Consider the following 24,132-nt stretch of genomic DNA (forward strand, 5'->3'; position numbering starts at 1 on the left):
TCGATCGTTCCGTTCAAAGCCAGGTGTGGCGGCTCCTCGCGAAATCTGTGCCTGTGTCTGAAGCCTCTCTGATGTTGTGACGTCAGAGAGGCTTCCGATGCAGGAGTGGATAGCGCGAGGAGCCACCAACCCGCGGCTTTGAACTGAACGATCGACTGAGCCAGCCAGCCAGACACGCTGCTGCTCCAAAAGGAAGGGAAGGGGGAAGAGAAATGCTGTCTTGATCGTGTCCAGACCGCAGGCTGCAAAATAGACCTGGAGAGCCACATGCAGCCCATGGGCCGCATGTTTGAGACCGCTGCTCTATATATACCCCAAAGCATCTCCCTCTGCCTCACTGAGCCCCAGCACTGGCAGCTCTTCTGAAACAGAACTATTCTGGGAATGTAAATTATGAACATCCAGTACATTTTCCTCCACTCCATCGCAAGATGCTGAGTGTGTTTCTGGTTTCTATTTCAGATGCAGGTGAAGTTTGAGGACATTGCTATCTATTTCTCCCAGGAAGAGTGGGAGTATTTAGATGAAGAGCAGAAGGAGCTCTACAGGGAGGTGATGGAGGAGAACTATCAGACCCTGCTCTCACTGGGTAATGGATTTGCATGTTTATTAGCACCAGTGGAATGAGAAACAAACGACACTGTGGGGTGGTCTAAGCCCTAATGGCGGTCCTACTACCCACAGCAAGGGACCTTGGTATCACAAAAGTCAATGGATGAGGAGAAAAAGTGGAACCAGGTCCTGGACTTTCAGGAGTATAAAATATCAAAATTTATTGGTGTTGCAAAACAAATTAAAAACACAATGTCATAAAAATCAGACAGATGCCAACAGTTAAAAAAAAAAAATTGTAATGTCCTTAGTACAGTGGGCTAAAAAATCAGGCAGCATTGTGGTGTGTACTGTTAAGCAAATTCACTGACAGTGTTATTTGTTCCAGAAAAAGTCTTTAAAATGTTCCCACGCCGTAGCTCGGATCTTTTTAAAGACTTTTTCCGGCACGATGCTGCCTGATTTTTAGTCCACTGTGCTAAGGACCCCTGAGGAAGGCAATTCATTGCCGAAATACGGAACGTGTAGGGTCTGTTCACTTCATAGACATTACAATTTTTATGTTTTTTAACTGTTGGCATCTGTCTGATTTTTATGACATATTTTTAATTTGTTTTGCAACACCAATAAACTTTAATATTTTATACTCCTGAAAGTCCAGGGCCTGGTTCCACTTTTTTCTCCTCATCTATTAGCAGCAGTGGGCCATCGTTATAAAAATAATTTTGATTGTTTGTCTCGTGTGATGAACACAAATGAGACCACGAGGGTCTTGCTGTCCATCAGTGCTAGAGAATGACATGGAGACAAATTTGTCCCTGTTCTCTTGAGATCTTTCTCCATCCCTATCCCATCCCTGCAAGCTATGACCCCATAAAAGCTGACCAAATCTGGACCACCTTCACTAACACTAAAAACCTGATATCTAAACTATCCCCATGTAGCAGCCCCATAAACAAATGCCCAGCATATCTCCCTACTGCTGCTCCCCATCAAATCTTAGCTCACAAACCTCCTAAATAGCTCCCTGAGCCAGGGTCACCTACCCAAAGAAATGGGTAAAATAGCCTTAACCCCCATACCGAAAACAGCTCAAGCAGATCTCTCCATAGCGTCAAACTACAGACCAATTGCTGGTATTCCTGTTCTCATCAAAATCCTTGAGACCCACATTAGCAAACAACTTACCTCATACATCGAGCAGTACTCTGGCTTTCATCCATCCCAATATGGATTTAGAAAACAGCACAGCTAACCACAAAAAGCAAGCAACTGCTGAGCACTGGTAAATAAGAAATACTACTTCAGTTCGATATCTCTGCTGCCTTTGACTCGGTGGACCATCAACTGCTCCGAAAATCGGTTTAACAGGGATGGTTCTGAAATGGTTCACTGATGTGCTACAAAATCATGAGTACATGGTCAAAAAGGATGAAGTATACTCTAACCCAGGGGTCTCCAAAGTCCCTCCTTGAGGGCCGAATCCAGTTGGGTTTTCAGGATGAATATGCATGAGATCTATGTGAATGCACTGCTTTCAATGCATATTCATTGGGAAAATCCTGAAAACCCGACTGGATTCGGCCCTCAAGGAGGGACTTTGGAGACCCCTGCTCTAACCCCTGGAAGGCTTTCTATGGTGTCTCACATGGATCCCCGCTATCCCCAATTCTGTTTAATATATTCACTAGGGAACATCGAGCTGGAAGATGAAACCATTCTAGCTTATATTGATGACATACTTCTTCTCATTCCCATAACCTGCAACCATCCAAACATCTCTGAAATAATCTCAAACAATAAAGCAAAAGTCCAACCCTGGGCAACCATCAACAAACTAAAACCAAAGCCATATACTTTCACACAAAGCAACAAAACATCGTAACAAATGTCATCCTTCGAGACTTCCGGTGACGTCATCTGGGTGATGGCGGTGTGAGAAACGAGCTCCTCTTCACCCAGCTTTAATTAGCGATCATTGGCGCTTCTGTGCCCTGCCTTGAGCGGTTTCTGCTTTTCCGACTTTATGCTGGGGATCGGAGATGGCTGCTGCGGCGAAAAAATTGCAGACCGACTTGCGTACGTTCGCTTTTCAAGCGACTACGCTGGGGGATGTGGCCTGCTCGTCCCGCCCCTGTAGCGAGCCGTTACCCGTGCAGGGAGAGCTGCGTTCCCGATCGCCTACAGGGAGGGTCCCCTGAGGTGGACCTGCCAGTGTCCCGAATAGAATTACAAGGTTGGTTTGCTGATCTAAAAAACACGATGATGGTGATGCAGAAGGAATTGCACTCTGATGTTTCAGCGTTGCGGAAAACGGTGGTGGATATGGGCCAAAAACTAAATGATTTTGAGGAGCGTGTTATTGATCATGATGGTGACATTTTACAGTTACAACAGCACTGCAAGGGACTGGAGGATAAGTATGAGGAGCTCTTATTGAAGGCTGAGGATATGGAAAATAGGGCCCGGCGTAACAACTTGCGAGCCCGTGGAGTGCCGGAGCACAGTGGCTCATTGAAGATGGAAGATACCATGCGCGCTATCTGTGAAAAATTCTTACAACTTGATGATCCTACGGTGACCCCCCCTACTCTGGAGTTTGAGAGAGTACATCGGGCTGTGGGGACTACACTTCTGAACCGTCCGCAAGATCTTATAGCCTGTTTTCATCGGTTTCCTTTAAAGGAACAGGTATTGGCGGCGGCACGGAGAGTGGGACATATAGACTGGGAAGGAGCCAAGGTTGAATTGTATGCTGATATGTCTGCCCTTACCCTCAGGAAGCGGAGGGAATTTCGGGATGTTACTAAGTGTTTGATGGCTCATCAAATTCGATATACAGTAAATGGAACTATCCATTTGGATTAACTTTCCCTTTGCAAAATCAAGTCCATAAAGTCTCGACCCCTGAGGAGGCTAAGCTATTGCTGCAACAAGCTGCACTGTGGTCGGTGGAGGAGGCTCGCCCGGCAGGGGCCCTACCTCAGCGCAGTGGTAGTGTGAGCCAGTCCAGATGGCGCCGAGGTGAAAAGAGTGGACAGCGACTTCAGCGCAATTCTGATGTGGCTGCAGTGACTTTACCTACTTGAAGTTTCCTGCATGATTGTGGGTTTTCAGTGTGTGGTGGGGCTCACTGTTGTGTGATCCAGTTTGATCTACTCTTTGCATAGGGGTGGGTATACTGGGGGATCTCTAATGGTTGGGGGTTCTTTTTCCAGCTGGGTTTGAGTATTGGTGAATGGTTGGCTTTGTTTGAATGGGGACTGTTTGAGCGGTGGGGTGGGTTCTGAGCGATTGCAGGGGACTTTGACGGTAGCTGGGTGAGGAGGGGGGGTTTTGGAAGTTCATTGTAGGTGTGGTTTCTGGGGGGAGGGGGTGGGTTAGGTTTGGAGTTGGGGTTGGGTTGGGTTGTTGCAGGGGAGAGGGTTGGGATATTGAATAGTGTTTTTCAGTGGTTGTATCAGCAGTGGATTATGTGGATCGGGGATTTTTGTTTTGTGTACTGGGGGGGTTTTTGGAGGCATACAGTTGGCTTCTATAGATGGTTACACTATGGTACGATGGATGCCATTTAATGTGAGGGGATTAAATGTTCCCAGGAAGCGTCAATTATTGTTTAAGGAAGCAATACGTTTGAAGGTGGGAGTGGGATTCATACAGGAGATCCATTTCCGACCAATGCATGAACACTATCTCCATCATAAGAAATACCCACATATGTATCTGGCCTCTAATTCAGTAGCAGGCAGAAAAAATGGGGTGGGAATTTTTATAGCACAGGACTTGGCTCCTGTCGTGCATAAGGTAGTTCAGGATAAATTGGGGTGTTATATTATTGTTAAAGTTACTATTCAGGAGGAACTTTTTACCTGTGTTAATATTTATGCTCCTAATAAGGAGCAGGGTTCATTTTTTGAATCATTGGGACGGGTGATTCAGGATTTGGTAGAAGGTCATGTGGTCCTGGGGGGGGATTTTAATTTAACCTGGGACCCATCTTTGGACAATTCTGCGGGTGGTGTGTCCTATGGTCAGGATAGAAAAAAATTATTGTACCTTTTTCGTCAATGGGGCTTGACTGATCCTTGGCGTCATCGCAATCCTGGAGAGCGGGATTATTCTTATTTTTCTGAGGTGCATAATTCCTACTCACGAATTGATTTTTGGGGGGTTTCTGCGGAACTATTGCTATGGGTGGATGAGGTGGATATGGCATCTCGATGTGGTCTGATCATTCCCCGGTCTGGTTTTCGTTGTTGCGTAAAGCGGGGAGTCATGGTAAGCGCTTTTGGCGTATGAATGAAGGACTTCTGTTGGATCCGGTTAATGTCTCTCAGCTTGTGGATAATCTTAAAGAATATATTCAATTAAATTTTACGGAAGAGATATCTCCAGTCCTGTTTTGGGAGGGACTTAAATGTGTCATGAGGGGAAGGATCATATCATTGGCGGCGTTTCGTCAGAAAGAGAGACTTCAACAAGAGTGTGAGCTTAGGGTTCAACTGCGGAATTTGGAGGCTCAACATAGGAGGCCTGGGGGGAATGGTGAAGTGTTGAGTCAGATCCGAAAAGTGAAGGGGACTCTTCAGGAGTTAGAGTTGAAGGATATTTCGCAGAGACTTGAATTTTTGAAGCAAAGGTATTTTGAATCAGGTAATAAGGCGGGGCGTCTTTTGGCTCATAAGCTTCGTAAACAGCGCCAACAAAATTATATTTTTCAATTAAAGAGCCCGGATGGTACGTTGCATAACTCCTCTGGCGACATTGGGGATGTCCTCACTCAATACTTTACTGAGTTATACAGGGAGGAGGAACTGGTACAGGACCAGGAGATGGATGATTATTTGGCTCAAGTGTCGCTTTCTAAACTAACTTTGGAACAGGCGAATTGGCTATCTCGGCTTATAGAGGAGGAGGAAACGCTTTTAGTTATTAAGGCTTTGCCTTTGGGAAAGGCGCCTGGTCTGGATGGTTTTTCCAATAAATTTTATAAACGTTTTAGCTCACTTTTGGTTAAGCCGCTTACGGAATTCTTTAATAGTCTATCGGGGGGGAGAGGAATTGCCTTGGTCGTGGAGATTAGCGGGGGTGACGTTACTGTTGAAACCCGGAAAGGACCCTACTGATAGAGCGTCGTATCATCCTATATCACTACTTGGCACGGATTATAAAATCTTTACGGGCGTGCTGGCTCGTCGTCTACAGCATTATTTGGGTGAATTGGTACAGGGTGATCAGGCGGGTTTTGTTCAGGGTCGACAGACGTTTGATAATCTTCGCAGGGTGTTTCATATTGTTAATTCCGCGACGGCATGTCAGGACCCCGCTTTGATTTTAGGAATAGACGCAGAGAAGGCCTTTGATAGGGTCTCCTGGCCTTTCCTGTTTAGGACGTTATCATCTATGGGAATATCGGGTCAATATCTGGATTGGGTTCGCTCTTTGTATGTTAGGCCTTTAGCCTCTCTTAAGGTGAATGGTGCATATTGTGCTGAATTCGAGCTTGCTAGAGGTACGAGACAGGGGTGTGCTCTGTCGCCTCTCCTCTTTGTGCTAGCTATGGAACCGTTTGCTCAGAGGGTGCGAGAGTGTACTAATATAGAGGGTATCGTTAGTGGAGGACAAGAACAGAAAATACTTCTTTTTGCAGATGATATTCTTCTCACGCTTCGCAATCCAGGGGAGTCTCTTCAGGGGATAGTGACGGCTTTGGCTGACTATGGCATGGTCTCTGGCATCAAAGTTAATATGGCTAAATCCGAAATTCTTAATCTCACCGTCGGAGATCAAGATCGTGTGGATCTGCAACACCGTTTTCCTTTTCGATGGACGACCTCCTCTTTGAAGTATTTGGGTATTCATCTTACGGCAAAATTGTCTTCTTTATATGATGCTAACTATCCCCGATTATTACAACAGGTGAGGGAGGATTTAGAACGGTGGGAAAAACTTTCTATTTCATGGATGGGGAGGGTTCACGTGATTAAAATGATGGTTTTGCCGCGTTTTCTTTACTTTTTCACAGCGCTGCCAATTTTTCTCCCCAGGACATTTTTTGATCATTTACATCGAATGCTTTTCTCTTATATTTGGAAGCGGAGACCTCCACGGGTTAGTCATTAAATGTTATTTCAATTACGGGATAGGGGAGGAATGGCGGTTCCCCATTTTTATTATTATTATCTGGCAGCCCAGCTGCGATACTTATTGACTTGGCAGCAAGAGCCCCATAGGACCTGGGTACAACTGGATGCCTGGTTTTTAGGTGATATTTCCTTACGTTCCGTACCGTGGTATGCTTTGCATAAGCTTCGGGTGATGGCTCGCAGGGTCAATCCGGTGATAGGGGTAATTTTGCGTGTGTGGCTGTTGTTTCGGGAGAAGTTGTTCCCCGGTAGGGTATTTTTCTCTCAGACACCAGTGAGGATTGCAGAGGGGTTTTTGCCTGGCAACTTTGATTCCCGTTTTCGATCTTGGGAAGCGGGGGGGCTGTGTACCTTGAGACAGTTTGTGGTGGATGGTGCTTTGATTCCGCCATCTCATTTGCAAGAGGAATATGGTATAAGGGGAGCGGATTTGTTACAATATAATCAGGTGGTTGATTTCCTCGGTCGAAGGGCCTTGCCGGATCTTCTTGTGGATTCGGAAGCTTGGAATACAGTATGGGAGGCTTTGAGTGGGAGAGGATGTATCTCTAGATTATATGGGTTACTTCTTTCGCATGATAATCCACCCAGGCGTTATTTTGCATATTGGGAAGATCTTTTGGGCCGAACCTTTACTCCTCTACAGTGGAAACGTATTCTCCGCTCTCTCCTTAAACCATTTGTTGCCAGCAATATGGTGGAAAATGGCTATAAAATGCTATACTGCTGGTACTACACGCCTGAAAGACTGCATAGGATTAATCCCGCTCTCCCGGATGATTGTTGGCGTAACTGTGGAGCCTCAGGAACGTTTGAACACATTTGGTGGGCTTGTCCAAAGGTGGGTCCCTTTTGGGATATGGTATTTTCGGTTCTATCGGACATTTGTGGGGTGCTCATGGTTAAGGAGCGGGGGTGTGCATTGTTAAATTTGTTGCCACAGGGAGTCCCCTCCCGATTTTCTTCTCTCATTGCCCCATTGGTTACCGCTGCACGATTGGCTTTGGCTGCAGCATGGCGTCAAGATGTTCTCCCATCCAAATTGCAGGTGGTTACCAAAATGGATTACGTATTTTGTATGTCTCAGTTGACTGCCATACGCCAGCACACTTTGGGTCTGTTCATGCATCGGTGGAAACCCTATTTTGCCTGGACGACTAGACGGGATGGTTAACCTGCTTTCATATTCCCCATTATTTCTTTCTTTTTTTTTTTTTCCTTTTTATACCTCTGTACCCCATGTTCTGCTTCACATTCTTTGGCTTCTTTCCACTGTTGATTGTATATGCTATTTGGGGGTGGGGGGGGATATATGGGAGATTTAGAATAGATCCTGGTACTGCTCTGTTCTCCTGCTATTGCTTGGCATTGTTACGAAGAGTGCTGTTTCAACTGATTGCTCTGTACCAGTGATTTTGGAATGTTTTCTATTATGTATGTCTTTTGCATTTTTTCAATAAACAGTTTAAAACTCAAAAAAAAAAAAAATGTCATCCTTCAGTGTGGCATCACCATCACAATGGAAAAATCCACTAAAGTCCTCGGCTGTATAATGGATGACACCCTCACGATGGAACCACAAATCTCAAATCTTCAGAAAAAGACCATCTACACAATGAGGCAACTACGACTCACTAGGCCATACTTTCATCCACATCACTTTGCACTGATCATCCAGATGATGGTCCTGCCTCAACTGGACTACTGCAATTCTGTCTACTCGTGTATCAACAGCACACTAATGAACCTACTTCATCTCATCCAGAACACAGCAGTAAGACTGATTTTCTTAATTTTTTTTCCCCCACGAAAGGAAGAGTTTTATTAGCATTAGAATTAGTTTATGATCTTGGCCTCTCTTTCTTGCCTTCGTATAAGGCTAACAGGGAAACAGCCACTTTCACAACTTTGAACCAGACACCAGGAATGTCACCAACTACAAAACCGACACGGCCAAAACCAGCAATGGAGTTCAAATAACCATCATTGGGAACAAAAGCTGTAATTTTCTTGCTATTCTTGATCAGCTGCACTCTGACACACTTCCTGATAGCAGAGTTGAGCTGTTAGCCTCTACACCAACTTTTTCCAGGACAATTCCTTTGGCGTAAGAAGCATCTCCAAGACTGATTTTCAACCTAAAGAAATATGATTCGATCTTGACCTTCCTCAAACTACTACACTGGCTTCCTATATCATCCCGGATAAACTTCAAAATATCATGTGTCCTACACAACATATGGCATGGAAACTCGGCTGCTCCCCTTATAATAATAATAATTTTATTTTTATATACTGCCATACCACAAACAGTTCTAAGCGGTTTACAAGGGAAGAGACTGTATACAGACAGCGACATTACAGAGAACTTTCGAAATTACATTGGCATGCTAAGTTTAGTCAGGTTTATCTGGAAGTGTTTTGGAAGTACATCAGGTTGAAGTGGGGTCAGAGAAATTTGTCAAAGAGATAAGTTTTTATTGACTTCCTAAACGTTTGGTGCGAAAGTGCATTTGAGATGAAGTTGGTTAAACATTTGCTCCATTTGCCTGCTTGGAATGATAGTGTTCTATCGAGGAATCTCTTGTAGGTGCAGCCCTTTAGGGATGGAAAAGCGAACAAGTAGAAACTGTGTGTATTAGTTGTGCCTGGGAATTCAAATTGGTGAGACAGATAGGATGGGGATGAACCTGTCATGGTTTTGAAGCAAAAGCAAGCAAACTTAGAAATGACCCTTGCTTCCACAGGCAGCCAGTGTAGTTTTTTGTAATATGGGCTTACATGGTCTGATTTCTTGAGGCCATAAATGAGACGGACTGCAGGATTTTGGATGACCCTCAGTCGTTTGATGGTTTTCTTGAGAGATCCCAAATATATAATATTCAGTAGTCTAAGGTACTTAAGATTAGGAATTGAACCAGCAGTCGAAAGGAAAAGAAATCGAAGTACTGTTTAATCTAATCTAATCTAATCCTTAGGTTTGTATACCACATCATCTCCACGTTCATAGAGCTAATGGTACAAAGTTTCCATAGCGTGAGAAAGCATTTTTATTGAAAGTTTTTCAGAAGAAATACAAAGCCTCAGAGGTATAACAAATAGAAAATCAAAAATCCAGATTAAACAGTCCCTCTCTACCCCCCATATTCTCAATAACACAGAATGTTGTACCGTAACTCTTCAGTACAATGCACAAGAATACATCCAATAAAAAACCAAACCATCCTTCCCTCCCCCACCCCAGGGTCAGTAATGCAAACAATAGCAATAGAAAAGATTGCAAATAACGAATATATTACTAATCATAGGTCATGAGGAACTTTCTCACCATCTAATATAGGGATCCCACACCTTACAAAAGGGGGTAAGACGATTATGTAACAAAGCAGTCAATTTAGACATACGAAAAATAAAGTCCACTTTCTGGAATAGGGGGACCTGGGGGAAAAGGCTGTTTCCAATGGGCTGCCAATAAAGGTCTAGCAGCAGTAAAGATAAAACAAGCTTATGTGCTTTAGCAGGCAATGGAGCCAACGGAAGATGTAAAAGAGCACAACCCATTTTTCTTATAAGAGTGGTATGTAAGATGTCAGACAATAGCCCAATAGGGGATAACCCGCAAGCAGTCCCACCAAATGTGAAGAAAAGTACCTGGCTGACCACAATTTCTCCAGCATAAATTTAACACCTGTGGGTACATTTTATGGAGACGTATGGGTGTAAGGTACCACTGGTACAGCATCTTGTATCCATTTTCCACCAAAGAGCTAGCTATAGAAACACGGAGCAAGTGGAGAAATACCCGCTCCCAATTAATAGCTGGTTGAACTAGTCTTAAGAGTCCCTCCCAGACAGAGATAAATTTAATTGGGGGGGGGGCTGTTGTTGAATAAGAGTTCTATAAAATCTAGAAATACACCCTTGACTACTACTCTCCATAATCGCCCACTCCAAGGGGGTCTCCTCTAAGCAAAGCTCATGAAGAGCCCTGCGACCAATAAAATACGCCACCTGGTGATAGCAAATGTGATCATTTACCGATAAATCATAAGCCTCCCTCAAATCAGAAAATGATACTAATTTACCGTCTTCCACAAAATCCCCCAAATCCATAAGACCCTGCTGAGCCCAAACACGAAAACAAGGATCGACTCTGCCAGGTTAAAAATCCGCCGCCACCCACAACGGGGTACTACGATAATAAAGTCTAGTGCGAGAAAGACGGTCCGTGTTCTAGCCCACACCACAAATGTGTGATGCAGAAACGGATTAGCCCCTTTAAACAGCTGTCGAGCCTCCCCCATCGGTAACCAAGGCAGCACCCGACACAGCTCCTCAGAGCCCAAAATTCTTTCCAAGCGAACCCAGCTCTTCGATGGATCTTTACACCAAGCTAAAAAACACTTTTATTGAGCCGCCACATAGCGCCGTAAATAAGGTACCGCCATACCCCCCTGGGTCTGAAATTGATGCAATACACTCCTCGGTACCCGCAGAGTACTTTTCCAAATATATTGAAAAATTTTTCTAGCCACCCCTGAAAGAAAGTTGCCGGCAATGGAATAGGCAAAGCTTGAAAAAGATAAAGCAATTTTGGTAAAACCAACATCTTCACACTCTGAATACGACCATACCAAGATATGGAGGTATTCTCCCATCTATCCAAATCAGCCCAAAGTGATTTCAAAAGCGGCGGAAAATTAACATCAAATAAAGATTGGGGCTGCGCCGTTAAATTAACTCCCAAGTAACGGATGCATTTAGATGCCCACTTAAAAGGATACCTAGCCTTCAACACAGCACTATCTTTGGGGTTCACTGATAAATTAAGAATCTCCAATTTATTCATATTAGTGCGGAAACCAGAAATCTCACCATATCGAGTCAATGCATCAATGATCCCCGATAAAGAAGTCCGTGGGTGAGTTAACGTAAAAATAACATCGTCAGCAAACATCAACAATTTTGTGGAAAGCCCACCACACACCACACCATGAATATTCTGCTGGGCTCGAACATGAGAGGCCAAAGGCTCCATAGCCAATGTAAAAAGTAAGGGCGAAAGAGCACAGCCCTGTCTGGTCCCTCGTGCCAACATAAAATTATCAGTATAACTCCCATTAATACGGAGAGCTGCTAAAGGCTTTGTATATAAAATTTGCTAATAAAGACATTAAAAAAATAAATAAATAAAAATTTCCCCCCCCCAACACCCATTGCTGATAAAGTGCTCAACAAAAAGGGCCAGGACACCCGATCAAAGGCCTTTTCAGCATCGACACTCAACAGCAAAGCTGGTAAATTCTCATGCTGTACAAACCATATCAAATGAAGCAGTGTACGGATATTGTCAAAAGTTTGTCTCCCCTCAATAAAACCCGCCTGATCATCATGAACTAAGTGGGGCATAAGAACATAAGAATTGCCGCTGCTGGGTCAGACCAACGGTCCATCATGCCCAGCAGTCCGCTTACGCGACGGCCCTCTGGTCAAAGACCAGTGTCCTAACTGAGACTGGCTCTACCAGCGCACGTTTTTGTTCAGCAGGAACTTGTCTAACTTTGTCTTGAATCCTTGTAGGGTGTTTTCCCCTATAACAGCCTCCAGAAGAGCGTTCCAGCTTTCTACCACTCTCTGGGTGAAGAAGAACTTCCTTACGTTTGTACGGAATCTATCCCCTTTCAACTTTAGAGATTGCCCTCTCATTCTCCCTACCCTGGAGAGGGTGAGCAACCTGTCCTTGTCTACTAAGTTTATCCCCTTCAGTACCTTGAATGTTTCGATCATGCCCCCTCTCAATCTCCTCTGTTCGAGGGATAAGAGGTCCAGTTTCTCTAATCTTTCACTGTACGGTAGCTCCTCCAACCCCTTAACCATAGTAACATAGTAGATGACGGCAGATAAAGACCCGAATGGTCCATCCAGTCTGCCCAACCTGATTCAATTAAAAATTATTTTTTTTTAATTTTTTCTTCTTAGCTATTTCTGGGCAAGAATCCAAAGCTTTACCCGGTACTGTGCTTGGGTTCCAACTGCCGAAATCTCTGTTAAGACTTATTCCAGCCCATCTACACCCTCCCAGCCATTGAAGCCCTCCCCAGCCCATCCTCTACCAAACGGCCAGACACAGACACAGACCGTGCAAGTCTGCCCAGTACTGGCCTAGTTCAATATTTAATATTATTTTCTGATTCTAAATCTTCTGTGTTCATCCCACTCATCTTTGAACTCAGTCACAGTTTTACTCTCCACCACCTCTCTCGGGAGCGCATTCCAGGCATCCACTACCCTCTCTGTAAAGTAGAATTTCCTAACATTGCCCCTGAATCTACCACCCCTCAACCTCAAGTTATGTCCTCTGGTTTTTACCATTTTCCTTTCTCTGGAAAAGATTTTGTTCTACGTTAATACCCTTCAAGTATTTGAACGTCTGAATCATATCTCCCCTGTCTCTCCTTTCCTCTAGGGCAGGGGTGTCCAATGTCGGTCCTCGAGGGCCGCAATCCAGTCGGGTTTTCAGGATTTCCCCAATGAATATGCATTGAAAGCAGTGCATGCAAATAGATCTCATGCATATTCATTGGGGAAATCCTGAAAACACGACTGGATTGCGGCCCTCGAGGACCGACATTGGACACCCCTGCTCTAGGGTATACCATCTTGGTCGCTCTTCTCTAGACCCTTTCGAGTAGTATCATGTCCTTCTTCGTGTATGGCGACCAGTGCTGTACGCAGTACTCCAGGTGAGGGCGCACCATGGCCCGGTACAGCAGCATGATAACCTTCTCCGATCTGTTTGTGATCCCCTTCTTTATCATTCCTAGCATTCTGTTTGCCCTTTTCGCCGCCACCGCACATTGCAGGGATGGCTTCATCGACTTGTCAATCAGAGCTCCCAAGTCTGTAGTTATTGTAGTTCTCCCCACTTCCCCTATGTTTAAGTCTGTAATGTCTGTGCATTTGTTGTACACTTTCCATTCCCCATACGCGGTTTCTGCACTCGCGATTTCACATAATCGCGATTTTTTTCTGAGGAGGGGGAAAATTTAAAAACCCATATTTTTTACCTCCCTGCCGCCTTCCCGGCCTTACCTGGTGGTTTAGCGGGCTTTCGGGTCAGGAGCGATCTTCCTTAAATGCTACTTTTCACCAGAATGGACTCAAAAATCACTGAAGAAATGGAAATCATCACCTGTAAGATCACCAACCCAGAACTGGAAGAATCTCTAATAGCTACACTATTCTACATCCCCCCCAAAAAATGGTCAAGTGCAAAAGAAGAATTCTTTGAATACCTTTCATCCAATACCATAAAAGGCCCATACAACATACTTCTGGGTGACATAAATGTTCACCTAGAGGAAAAGGAAAAACCAGAAGTGACAGAAATCGATTTGTTCCTAAATACCTAGAATTCCTGACAAAGAGGAAACACACGAAAAGGGACACCAAATGGACATCGTCACTTTTTCCCACAAAGACCCCGACACAAGAAAAATACAATACCATACAGGAAACTGGGTTAAGAACATATGGCCAAATCACTATACTTTCAATTTTGAATTATGTTGGCAAAAGAAACACCCAACAGCAAAACATATAAACAAAACCAGTTTGAAAAAAACAGTCACCTGCAGAAACATCACCAATCCAACAGAATTCTGGACCCATTATGAACTACACCCCAAAATAGAGGAAGAGCAAGACTTCCCCACTAGATGGGATAAATTCACAAAAGACACACTAAATCAAATAGCTTCGGTTCAATCATACAAAAAGAACACAAGGGCATCAAAAGAATGGTATGATGCCGAATTACTAGCCCTCAAACAAGATCTCAGAAAACTGGAAAGAGTATGGCAAAAAACTGACAAAGTGGAAGATAAAATTAAATGGAAAGAAAAAATGAAAAATTACAAAAATCGGATCAAAGAAAAGCGTTATAACAGTTATGCACAGAAAATAGGAACAGCCAATACAAACAGTAGAGAACTATTCAAACTAGTAAGCAAAATAACAGACACCACACAGATACTACAGAACCATCACGATCAAATCCCAGAGATCTCCACCCTAGCCAACCACTTTAGGAAAAAAATCACCGACCTAAGAGCCTCAATACCCCCTGCTCCACCCAATCTCGAACTCAATCTCAAATCGCAGAATAGTGAATCCAAAGGCGATATGAGCTGGAACCACTTCGAGCCCCCAGATTGGAATAACTTCCTTGCACTCTTCAACAAATACTCCAAATCAAATTGTCTACTAGATGAATGCCCGTCTAAGATCATGCAAGATGCAATACCAGAATTTAAGAGGGACCTATTTAACTGGACAACTTACTCTCTCAAAAACGGAACTTACCTGGAAAATATGGGACACATCCTAATCACACCCATACCCAAAGACCAGAAGATCTCGCTCACACTGGCGTCCAACTACAGACCCATAGCGAGTACCCCCTTTTTCACCAAAATGCTGGAAGAGCTGGTCAACTTGGAATTAGTAAATCACTTAGATAAGTACTCTCTCCTAAATGACCACCAATCTGGATTCAGAAAAGGATTCAGCACTGAGACACCTAGGCTCTCTCCTTAACCACCTATACGACCTTTTCAATCAAGGTTCCAGCGTCTTGATCCTACAGTTAGACTTCAGCAGTGCCTTCGATCTCGTGGACCACAAAACTATGCTTAGGTGCCTAGATGAAATGGGACTATCAGGAAGAGTGTGGACCTCGTTCCAAGGTTTCCTAACCAAACGATCTTATCAAGTGGTCCATGAAGGAAATTACTCTAAACCCTGGAAAAGCCCCTCGGGAGTCCCACAAGGTTCCCCCCTATCTCCCACCTTGTTCAATATATACATCTCTTCTCTAGGCCACCTTTTACAAAAGCTCAACCGAACCTATTACATATACGCAGATGACATCTCCATACTTATACCAATAACAAATGTGACCTCAACCAACTCAAAACATATCTCCTCCATCATGCTCGAAATAGAAAAATGGACTTTAAACTTCAAACTGAAATTAAACTCAGAAAAGACAAAGATTTTCCTTGCTAGCCCAAACGAAAAAATCTCCGCAACTACAATACATGTAAATGGCCATGATCACCCAATACTAAAAACCATAAAAATACTGGGAGTCACCCCGGACACCCACCTGACCCTGACCGATCACATAAACTCGGTGACAAAAAAATGTTTCTTCATCCTCTGGAAACTGAAAACCATAAAAAAATACTTCGACTCGCTATCCTTCAGAATATTGGTACAATCACTGATTTTATCCACCCTGGACTACTATAACATTGTCTACTTGGGAATACCTAAAAAAAATGTGAGAAAACTGAGAATAGTTCAAAATACGGCCATCCGTCTAATATTCGGACTAAAGAAGAGCGATCATGTAAGTCCATTCTACAAACTCCTTCATTGGTTACCAATTGAAGCACGAATTCTATTCAAATTCTCCTGCCTCTGCTATAAACTAATCTGGGGATTGGCCCCCAGCTACCTACTACCTCACTTCGAATTCCACTCCTCTATTAGGCCTATCAGAAACCGTAACCTCTTTACCTACCCAAATATCATAGTCTGTAGATATCGTACCTTCTTTGATAGAACATTCAAATTCCAAGCAGGTAGACTGCAAACTTGGATAGGCTACTTCACTGATGCCATCAGAGAATCATATAGTATCTTTAGGAAAGAACTAAAAACCACCTTGTTTAAAAAATTTATAACCTAACCAGACTTCTCCCCTAAAATCGGAGCCTCCTCCCATCCAAGGAGTCCATCTACCCTCTTCCACCAAAATTTCTACCTTTAATCGTTACCAGTTTTCCCACTGGTGCCCGTCCTTCGTTCAAATGTGCCAAGTTAACAACTTACTTCTCATTAACATCTTATGTTATCTTTTTCACCTTTGCAGTCTTGCACCTTTGTAACTCAAAGCGCAATCTCCTTTCTCTCTCCTACTTATGCTCCGATACCGTTGACTGTATAATGCTACTCATTGTGAAACTGTGTAATACACAGACCCTGTAACTCTCCTGTTACTATCACTAGATGTTCAATGCTATACTCTGTAATTCGCTGTCTGTACATTTTTTCTTCATTGTAAACCGCCTAGAAGTCGCAAGATAGTGGCGGTATATAAGAATAAAGTTATTATTATTATTACGCTCCTGCCCCATGCAGATCGCCATGAGGAAATGGCTGTAGGGAGTAGAGAATGACACGGTGACAAAATTCATCACCGTTCCCGTCCCCGCGGATAACCGTGGGAAACCATCTTCATGTCATTCTTTAAGGAGAGATTGAAGAATCAGAGTATAATTGGGCACAACCATTGACCCGCAAGCTTTGCTTTGAAGAATGCTGGTGTAGAAGGACAGAGGTTGAAATAGATACTAGAAAATGACATGGGATTATTTCCCGCGGTTATCCACGGGGACGGGAACGGTGATGAATTTTGTCACCGTGTCATTCTCTAGTAGGGAGTTCCCGTCGTAGTCTTGAGAGACTACGGGAACTCACAGCAGCCATTTCCTCATGGCAATCTGCATGGGGCAGGAGCGTAGGAAGATTGCTCCTGCCCCGAAAGCCCTCTAGACCAGTGTTCTTCAACCTTTTTACACCCGTGGACTGGCAGAAATAAAATAATTATTTTGTGGACCGGCAAACTACTAAGACTGAAATAAAAAAAACACATTTTCGCCCGTCTCCGCAAGCTCGGTCCCCACAAACCATCTGATCCCATCTGCACAAGCCTCAGTTATGATTTTATATTGAACGTATTTTATTAAAGTATAAAAAGAAACAATATTCTGTACAATTGTCATTTTATAAAAATAAATATTCAGAGCAAGGACCAACAAAACCCCTGTCTCCCCTCCCCTTCACATATATCCCCTTTACTATCAAGAAAACTGAACAAGCCAAATTATTACAGAATGCTACACAGAAATATCATGCTAACAGAATACTGCAGTCACACATGATAGAAATAGTGTTAGGCTTTGCAGTCCCCAGTTATGTTTCTAGCAGTAGCAGGATATATATTTCAAATCTAATATATTGTAATGACAAAATAGAAATAAAATGATTTTTTTCTACCTTTTGTGGTCTCTGCTTTCATCTTCTTTCCACTCTTCCTTCCAGCGTCTGCCCGTTCCATCCACTGTCTGGCCTCTCCTCCTTCCATATGTATCTGACTTCTTTCTATGCCCCTCTCTCCTTTCCATCCAGCCTGTGCCTCCTCTCTCCTTTTTACATCATTCATTCCAGCTTCACTGCTTTCTTCATTTTTATCTCTCCTACACCAGATCTAGCATATTTATCCCTCTCTCATTTCTCTGCTGATCCCCTTTCCAACATCAATCTCTCTCTACTTTCTCATTCCTGTCTCTCTCCTTTCCCTCCTCTAATCTCCCTGCCAGCTGTTTCCTTCCTTTTTTCCTTCTCCCTTCCCTCCTCCCCCCTATCCAACAGTAGCTCTCTTCCCATCCCTTTCCCTCTTCCCCTCCCAGCAGCATCTCTCTTTCTACCTCCAGGTGCAGTAGCAGCTCTCCCTTTATCCAGCAGCTTCCCAGCTTCCAACAGTGGCTTCCTCTCCATCCAGCAGCTCTCAGTACTTGCCTGCAGCAGTGATTTCCTTAGGCAGCCTTGGGTCGTTGCTGCCTCTGAGGAAGGGGAAGTTGCCAAAGTGAATCACTGCCCTGGTAAGTACAGAGCTGCTAGGAGAGGAGACAGCCACTATTGAAGGCTCCCTGCACATTCGCGACCCCCCCCCCCCCCAAGCCGGCAAAAACTTTGCACCGCAGGCCCTGCCGCCCAAGACGAGCCGGAGGCCCCTATACGCAGCATCCTGCACGTGGGCAGACTCTCAGCACAGACGCTGCTGATGGCCCCAATCCACACGCTGCCCCCACCGCGCACGCTGACCACCGCGCATCTCCCTTCTACTTGCCGCTTCCCCGCAGCACTCTTCGGCGACTCGGCAGGGGCAGTGATCAAGACAGGCTGCCGATGTCGGGACCTTCCCTCTCTGAGTCCCGCCTATTTTGTTTCAACTTCCTGTATCCGCATAGGCGAGACTCAGAGGGATTGCCCGACGTCAGCAGCCTGTCTTGATCGCCCGAGGCTGGGAGGAACAGAAGATTTCCCCGAACACCACCAGGGCAGGAAATTTAACAGCGTCCATCTCGCCGGCCCTGCGCGGACCGGCAGGAATTTTCTGCGGACCGGCGGTTGAAGAACTGTGCTCTAGACCACCAGGTAAGGCCGGAAAGGCGGCAGGGAGGTGGGGGTGGGTCAGAGCTGGATATTCGCGGTTTTTTGGCATTCGCTGTCCGGCTCTGCCCGTATCCCCCGCGAATAACGAGGGAGAAGTATAGTTAATAATCGAGACCTCGTGTTTAATTGAATCTATGATATTGTGGTATATTGAAATTTTAATGAAACAATCTCAGCGTGCTGCGGCTCTAGTTCTAACCACTACACCACACTCTCCTTTTTATACTTGATATAAACTCATAAGTGTTTGAGGCTTGTGCAAATAAGGACAGAGTCGATGGAGATAGTGCTTATGGGGATGGGAAGGGGCAGGGACAGAGATTAAGTGTGTCATTCTCTAGAAGGGATTAAGCAAATATATGGTAATTATGTACAGACTTGGTGGTGGTGGGTCCTTATGTAATGCTTTAAAAACTAAGACAAAACAGGTAACCAGTGCAATTTCAAGAGCAATGTCGAGATGGTCCCTCTTGGATGTGCCAGGAACTGGACAGAATTGCACACACTGGCCACGAGATCAGAAATACAGGTCTCAAACTTTACACAAAAGGATCCCAAAGCATTTAAAAAATCTTATTTCTGCCTAAACTTAGCTTTACCCTTCTCCTCCACTGCAAATTCCAGACTTCGTTCCTTTCATCTAGCTTACCCCTGTGCCTGGAATAAATTACCCGAGTTTGTCCAATAGTCTGTATCTAACAACGAGATCAGTCTGTATGAGCCACATTGAGCAGAATCCTTACCAGGCTTCAAAATAAGCGTCACACCTGCCAATCTCCAAGAATAAGGCAACTCCATACCCTGATCCAAACTATTAAAAGCCCGGATAAGGGGAGGTCACGTGACGCTATGAGCCGGTGAGGACGTGCCTCGCACCGGCTCCGGGCCCCAATCCGACCTTACAAGCCTCACCGCCTTCCTTTTCATCCTGGCCGGGTCCCCTGGAGATGCCCAGCATCGGGCATCGATGGAGCATTATTTAACTCGATCGCAGGAACCGCAGCGATCTAAAACAACAAAAACCGGGAAACAAAAAATACCTCCAGGCGCGCTCAAAATGGCGGCCGCATCGGGGACGGCCGTATCGGAGTTCACGGACACGGCGCTGTCTGAACTCAGAGCGGCGGTGTCCCAAGCGCTGGGACCGCAACTGGAGGCGCTGACGGCCAAAATGACCCGAATGGAGCAACTTTTAACAGACACCACAGCCCGCACAGCTGAACTGGAGCACCGGGTGTCTGCATCGGAGGATACCTTGAACTCTCATGAAATGGATATAGCGATGGCGTCTGGAGCAGGACGCTGAGAGGAGCACTTCTCTCTTCTGGGGGAAAATTTCCTTTATTTCAACTTAACGTTTATATTTCAATGCCTAAAAGAAGAGGGAAAACGAGGGGTATCCCTCTACCTACCTCGGGCTTCTCGACGCCGAGGCAAACTGTGATAACAGCTTTCACAGTTCCTCCTTCCATGTCGGGCGCCTCCGCTGCTGTGGAGAGGGAACTCCACAGCTTGGACAGCGAGATGTCTCTCTCGCTGAGCCCACGAGGACCGCATACCCCTCCCATCCCAGGAGAATCTTCGTCGCAGAGGAATTGGCAAGAGGGCTCCCCCGGAGTGTGGGGCGAGGCTCATTCACTCTCCGAAGTGAACCCGGAAGTGAAACACACAGCAGACACGCTGACTCCGATGTCGGAGAGTCAGCGTTCTGGGGGAGAGGAGCCATTGGTAACCAGCGTCGGGGAGGCTGTAGGAGTTCAGAATTCCATCGCAGGAGCAGGAGCCGTACCAAAGCCGGCCGGTATCCCCCTCCTCGGACCGTTGGTGAAACCACAGGCTGTTACCCTGGACTCTATCTGGACTGCGATAGAGAATTTGCACCTGGTATGTTCTAATTTTCTTACTACAACTCAGAATTCTACTTCCAGGATAAGTTCCCTAGAAACTATTACCCAGCAACACCAAGTGGACTTAAAAAAATTAGATAAAGAAACAACAGAGACTAAGAATTTAATTTCTAAACAAACAACAGATAAAATGATGATTTTGAGGAAGATTGAAAACCTGGAGAACCAGCAAAAGAATTTAAATTTGAGGATTCTTAATTTTCCGGTTGCCAAGTTCATGTCTCCTCAAGAACTGTTTAAGAACTTTATGTTGAATGTTTTAAATGTACCTGAAGTAAGTCTTCCTCCGATACAAAGAATTTATTACTTAAAACAAGTGCAGAAAGAAAAAGCTGTAGTGGATGAAAATGCTCAATTAGATGTTTCCGCTATTCTGCAATCTTCTGATATTGAAACTCAGGGAAGAACAACTTTATTGGTCTCGTTGGTATTTCTTCAAGACAAAGAGATGTTGCTTAGATTATATTTTAATTTAAAGCAGATTACATATTTGGGAGAAAGGGTATATATATTTCCTGATGTTTCGAGGTGGACACAATCTAGGAGGAAAGAATTTCTGCTATATAGACCAAAGGTGATTGCTTTGGGGGCAAGTTTTCAGTTGCGATTTCCTTGCAAATGTTTTATTTCCTATCAAGGAAGTAAATATATTTTCTTCGAACCTGCCCAATTAGGTTTTTTCCTTGAAGGTAAAGGTATCTCTACACAGTCCGAATGATAAAGGTTAATAATGCGGTTGATTTATTTTGGATAGGATAAGATCGGGCTGCTCTATTTCTTTATTTCTATTTTTCTTTTGTATATTTCCCCTTTCCCGAGGGGTTTTTATTTCATCTTGTCTCTTCTCTCCAGGTTGTGGACTGTATTATATGATTTATTTTGAATGTTTAAATTTCGATCCTTGGTTTGTATTATGACTAAGAGACAATATTTCTGTATTTCTTTAAACATCTTTGTATATAGGATGTATTAAAATGATAAATAAAAAATAAAAAAAAAAAAAAAGAAATGGATATAGCCACTCTGCAAGAAACGGTGCATAAACAGGCTGAAAAACTTGATGACCTGGAAAATAGGTCCAGACGAAGTAATTTGAGGTTTTTGGGGATCCCTGAACTGATTTCTGATGCAGACTTACCGGCGGAACTGGAGGGCTGGCTTGAGCTGGAATTCCCGGAGGCTGCTGAATCCGGCACTTTGTGCCTGGAAAGGGCCCACCGTTTGGGGAGGAGGCCTGCTCAGGATGACAGACCGAGAGTGGTGATAGCAAAATTCCTGAACTACAGACACAAGACAGCAATCTTACACCAATACCGGGTGAAAAAGGATGCCTTAAAGATGCGAGGATCAACTATTCGCATAAGCCAAGATTACTCGGCGACCCTTACTGAAAAGAGAAAAGGATTTTATCCACTTTGTAAACGCCTGGAGGAACTTAAACAGCGTTTTCTATTTCTCTATCCAGCTACCCTGAAAATACTGCACGCAAGTACTTGGCATTCCTTTACAGAGGCTCCAGACGCGGCTGACTTCATCAACACCCGGCTGGGTACTTCGGGTGACCCACCTTGACGATCCTGACACGTAACTGTATTGGGTTAAAGCTAGAACGAAGTTTAAGGATTCTAGGTTGGAAAATGTTATGTTGAGGCTTTCATTTCTGTGACATTATTCTAGTTTGTTTGATGGATTGGGGTCCCGTAGGTGTCTCCTCGGACCTCTTGCATATACCTTCGGGATATGCTACTTGGGAAAATTGGGGATGTGGGGGGAGGGGTTGGATTAGTGGGGAGGGGATGGGAACAGCCTAGGTGGGGAGAACATGTTTCAGTTCTGTGTTTTTCAGGGGTCAGTTTAAATATTTCTATGATATGTTTACTATTGCTTTTGATGCAAGCTGCTTGGTTCTTTGTGATGTACGCTTGGGGGAGGCTGGGCTCCCGGGCGTGGATTTGGAATCTTACTGTCACCATACAATTTGTAGGGGGCACACATAGGAGATAATACACTCCGAATTATCTCTTGGAATGTGGCCGGTATAACATCTCCTGTAAAGAGGTCCAAAATCTTACAACATTTAAAACGCCTCAAGGTGGACTTGGCCTGTTTGCAGGAGACTAAATTGACTGCTGGAGAACATGAAAAGCTGAAGCGGGGATGGGTAGGATCTGTTTTTCATGCTTCCTCAACAGGCAAAAGGGCAGGAGTTTGCTTGCTGATTCGAAAAGGTTTAAAATGTGTAGTCACCTCCTGTCACAAAGACGCTGAGGGTAGGTCGCTACTATTACACATTTCCTTGCAAGGTACTGACTTCCGACTCCTGATCACATATGGGCCGAACGATTATTCTACTACGTATATTAATTCGTTGATTACACTAGGACTTAGAGACACTTCAGTTCCCCTTTTGCTGGTTGGGGACTTCAATCAAGTCCTGGATGCCTCCCTTGATCGCACTAGAGTGTCTGGATCTCCAGCTGCAACCGACACCAGGGGACTGCCCTTCCTGTGTAAATCACTGGGTATGGTAGACCCTTGGCGTCTGCTTCACCCGTTTGAACGAGACTACACACATCAATCCCGTGCTCATGGAACCTTTTCGCGTTTAGACTATATATTGATAACTGAGTCCTTGTTCTCTCGAGTAATAGAGGCGACGATTGGACCATTGGCTATATCCGATCATTGTCCTATTTGGTTAGATTTATCCTGGACTGCTCCCCCCTTGGGGAGCTTCCGGTGGAGATTTCCCTCTTACCTGGCAGAAGATCCTTCTTTCCAAACATATTTACACTCTTGCTGGGAAGATTTTTTGAAAACCAATGGGCAACACATACACACCCCAGATCTATTTTGGGACACGGCTAAGGCAGTACTTAGAGGGGGGATAATCTCCTTTGTATCAGCCCGCCGCAAAAGAATCGCTCAAGGTATTCTTCGGCTAGAGAAGCGATATACTAAATTGAAAGCCCAATATATACAAACTCCGTCTCGTCTGCTACGTGAGGACCTGCACTCAGCACAGGTAGCTTTGAATGCATTGCTACATGAAAGGGTCAAACGCTCGTTGTTTTACAGAAAATATAGGTTTTACCGTTATGGAAATAAAACCGGCAGGTTGTTAGCCACGTTGACAAAGAATTGGCAGGAAGATCGCTATATTTCCCGAGTAAAAGCAGGGACACACACTTACCATACTAAACCAACTGACATAGCTGAGA

General features: G+C 44.5%; 2 protein-coding genes and 1 pseudogene across 3 annotated transcripts in view; 1 reads left to right on the forward strand and 2 right to left on the reverse strand.

Annotated features, from left to right (window-relative positions):
- The window catches only part of LOC117355249 (zinc finger protein 420-like), an 818,521-nt gene that overhangs the window by 705,466 nt on the left and 88,923 nt on the right, over window positions 1–24,132 (reverse strand). The gene's annotated exons all lie outside the window — the stretch shown is intronic.
- The window catches only part of LOC117355269, a 193,054-nt pseudogene that overhangs the window by 23,783 nt on the left and 145,139 nt on the right, over window positions 1–24,132 (reverse strand).
- Window positions 1–24,132, forward strand: part of LOC117355256 (gastrula zinc finger protein XlCGF26.1-like) — a 36,754-nt gene that overhangs the window by 1,209 nt on the left and 11,413 nt on the right. For both annotated transcript variants that reach the window (XM_033933553.1, XM_033933552.1), the window contains exon 2: window positions 463–589. In XM_033933553.1, coding sequence (XP_033789444.1) covers window positions 463–589 — 127 coding nt within the window. The remainder of the gene's footprint in view (window positions 1–462; window positions 590–24,132) is intronic.

Source organism: Geotrypetes seraphini, chromosome 2 (genome assembly GCF_902459505.1).
Source record: "Geotrypetes seraphini chromosome 2, aGeoSer1.1, whole genome shotgun sequence".
Taxonomy (NCBI): Eukaryota; Metazoa; Chordata; class Amphibia; order Gymnophiona; family Dermophiidae; genus Geotrypetes; species Geotrypetes seraphini.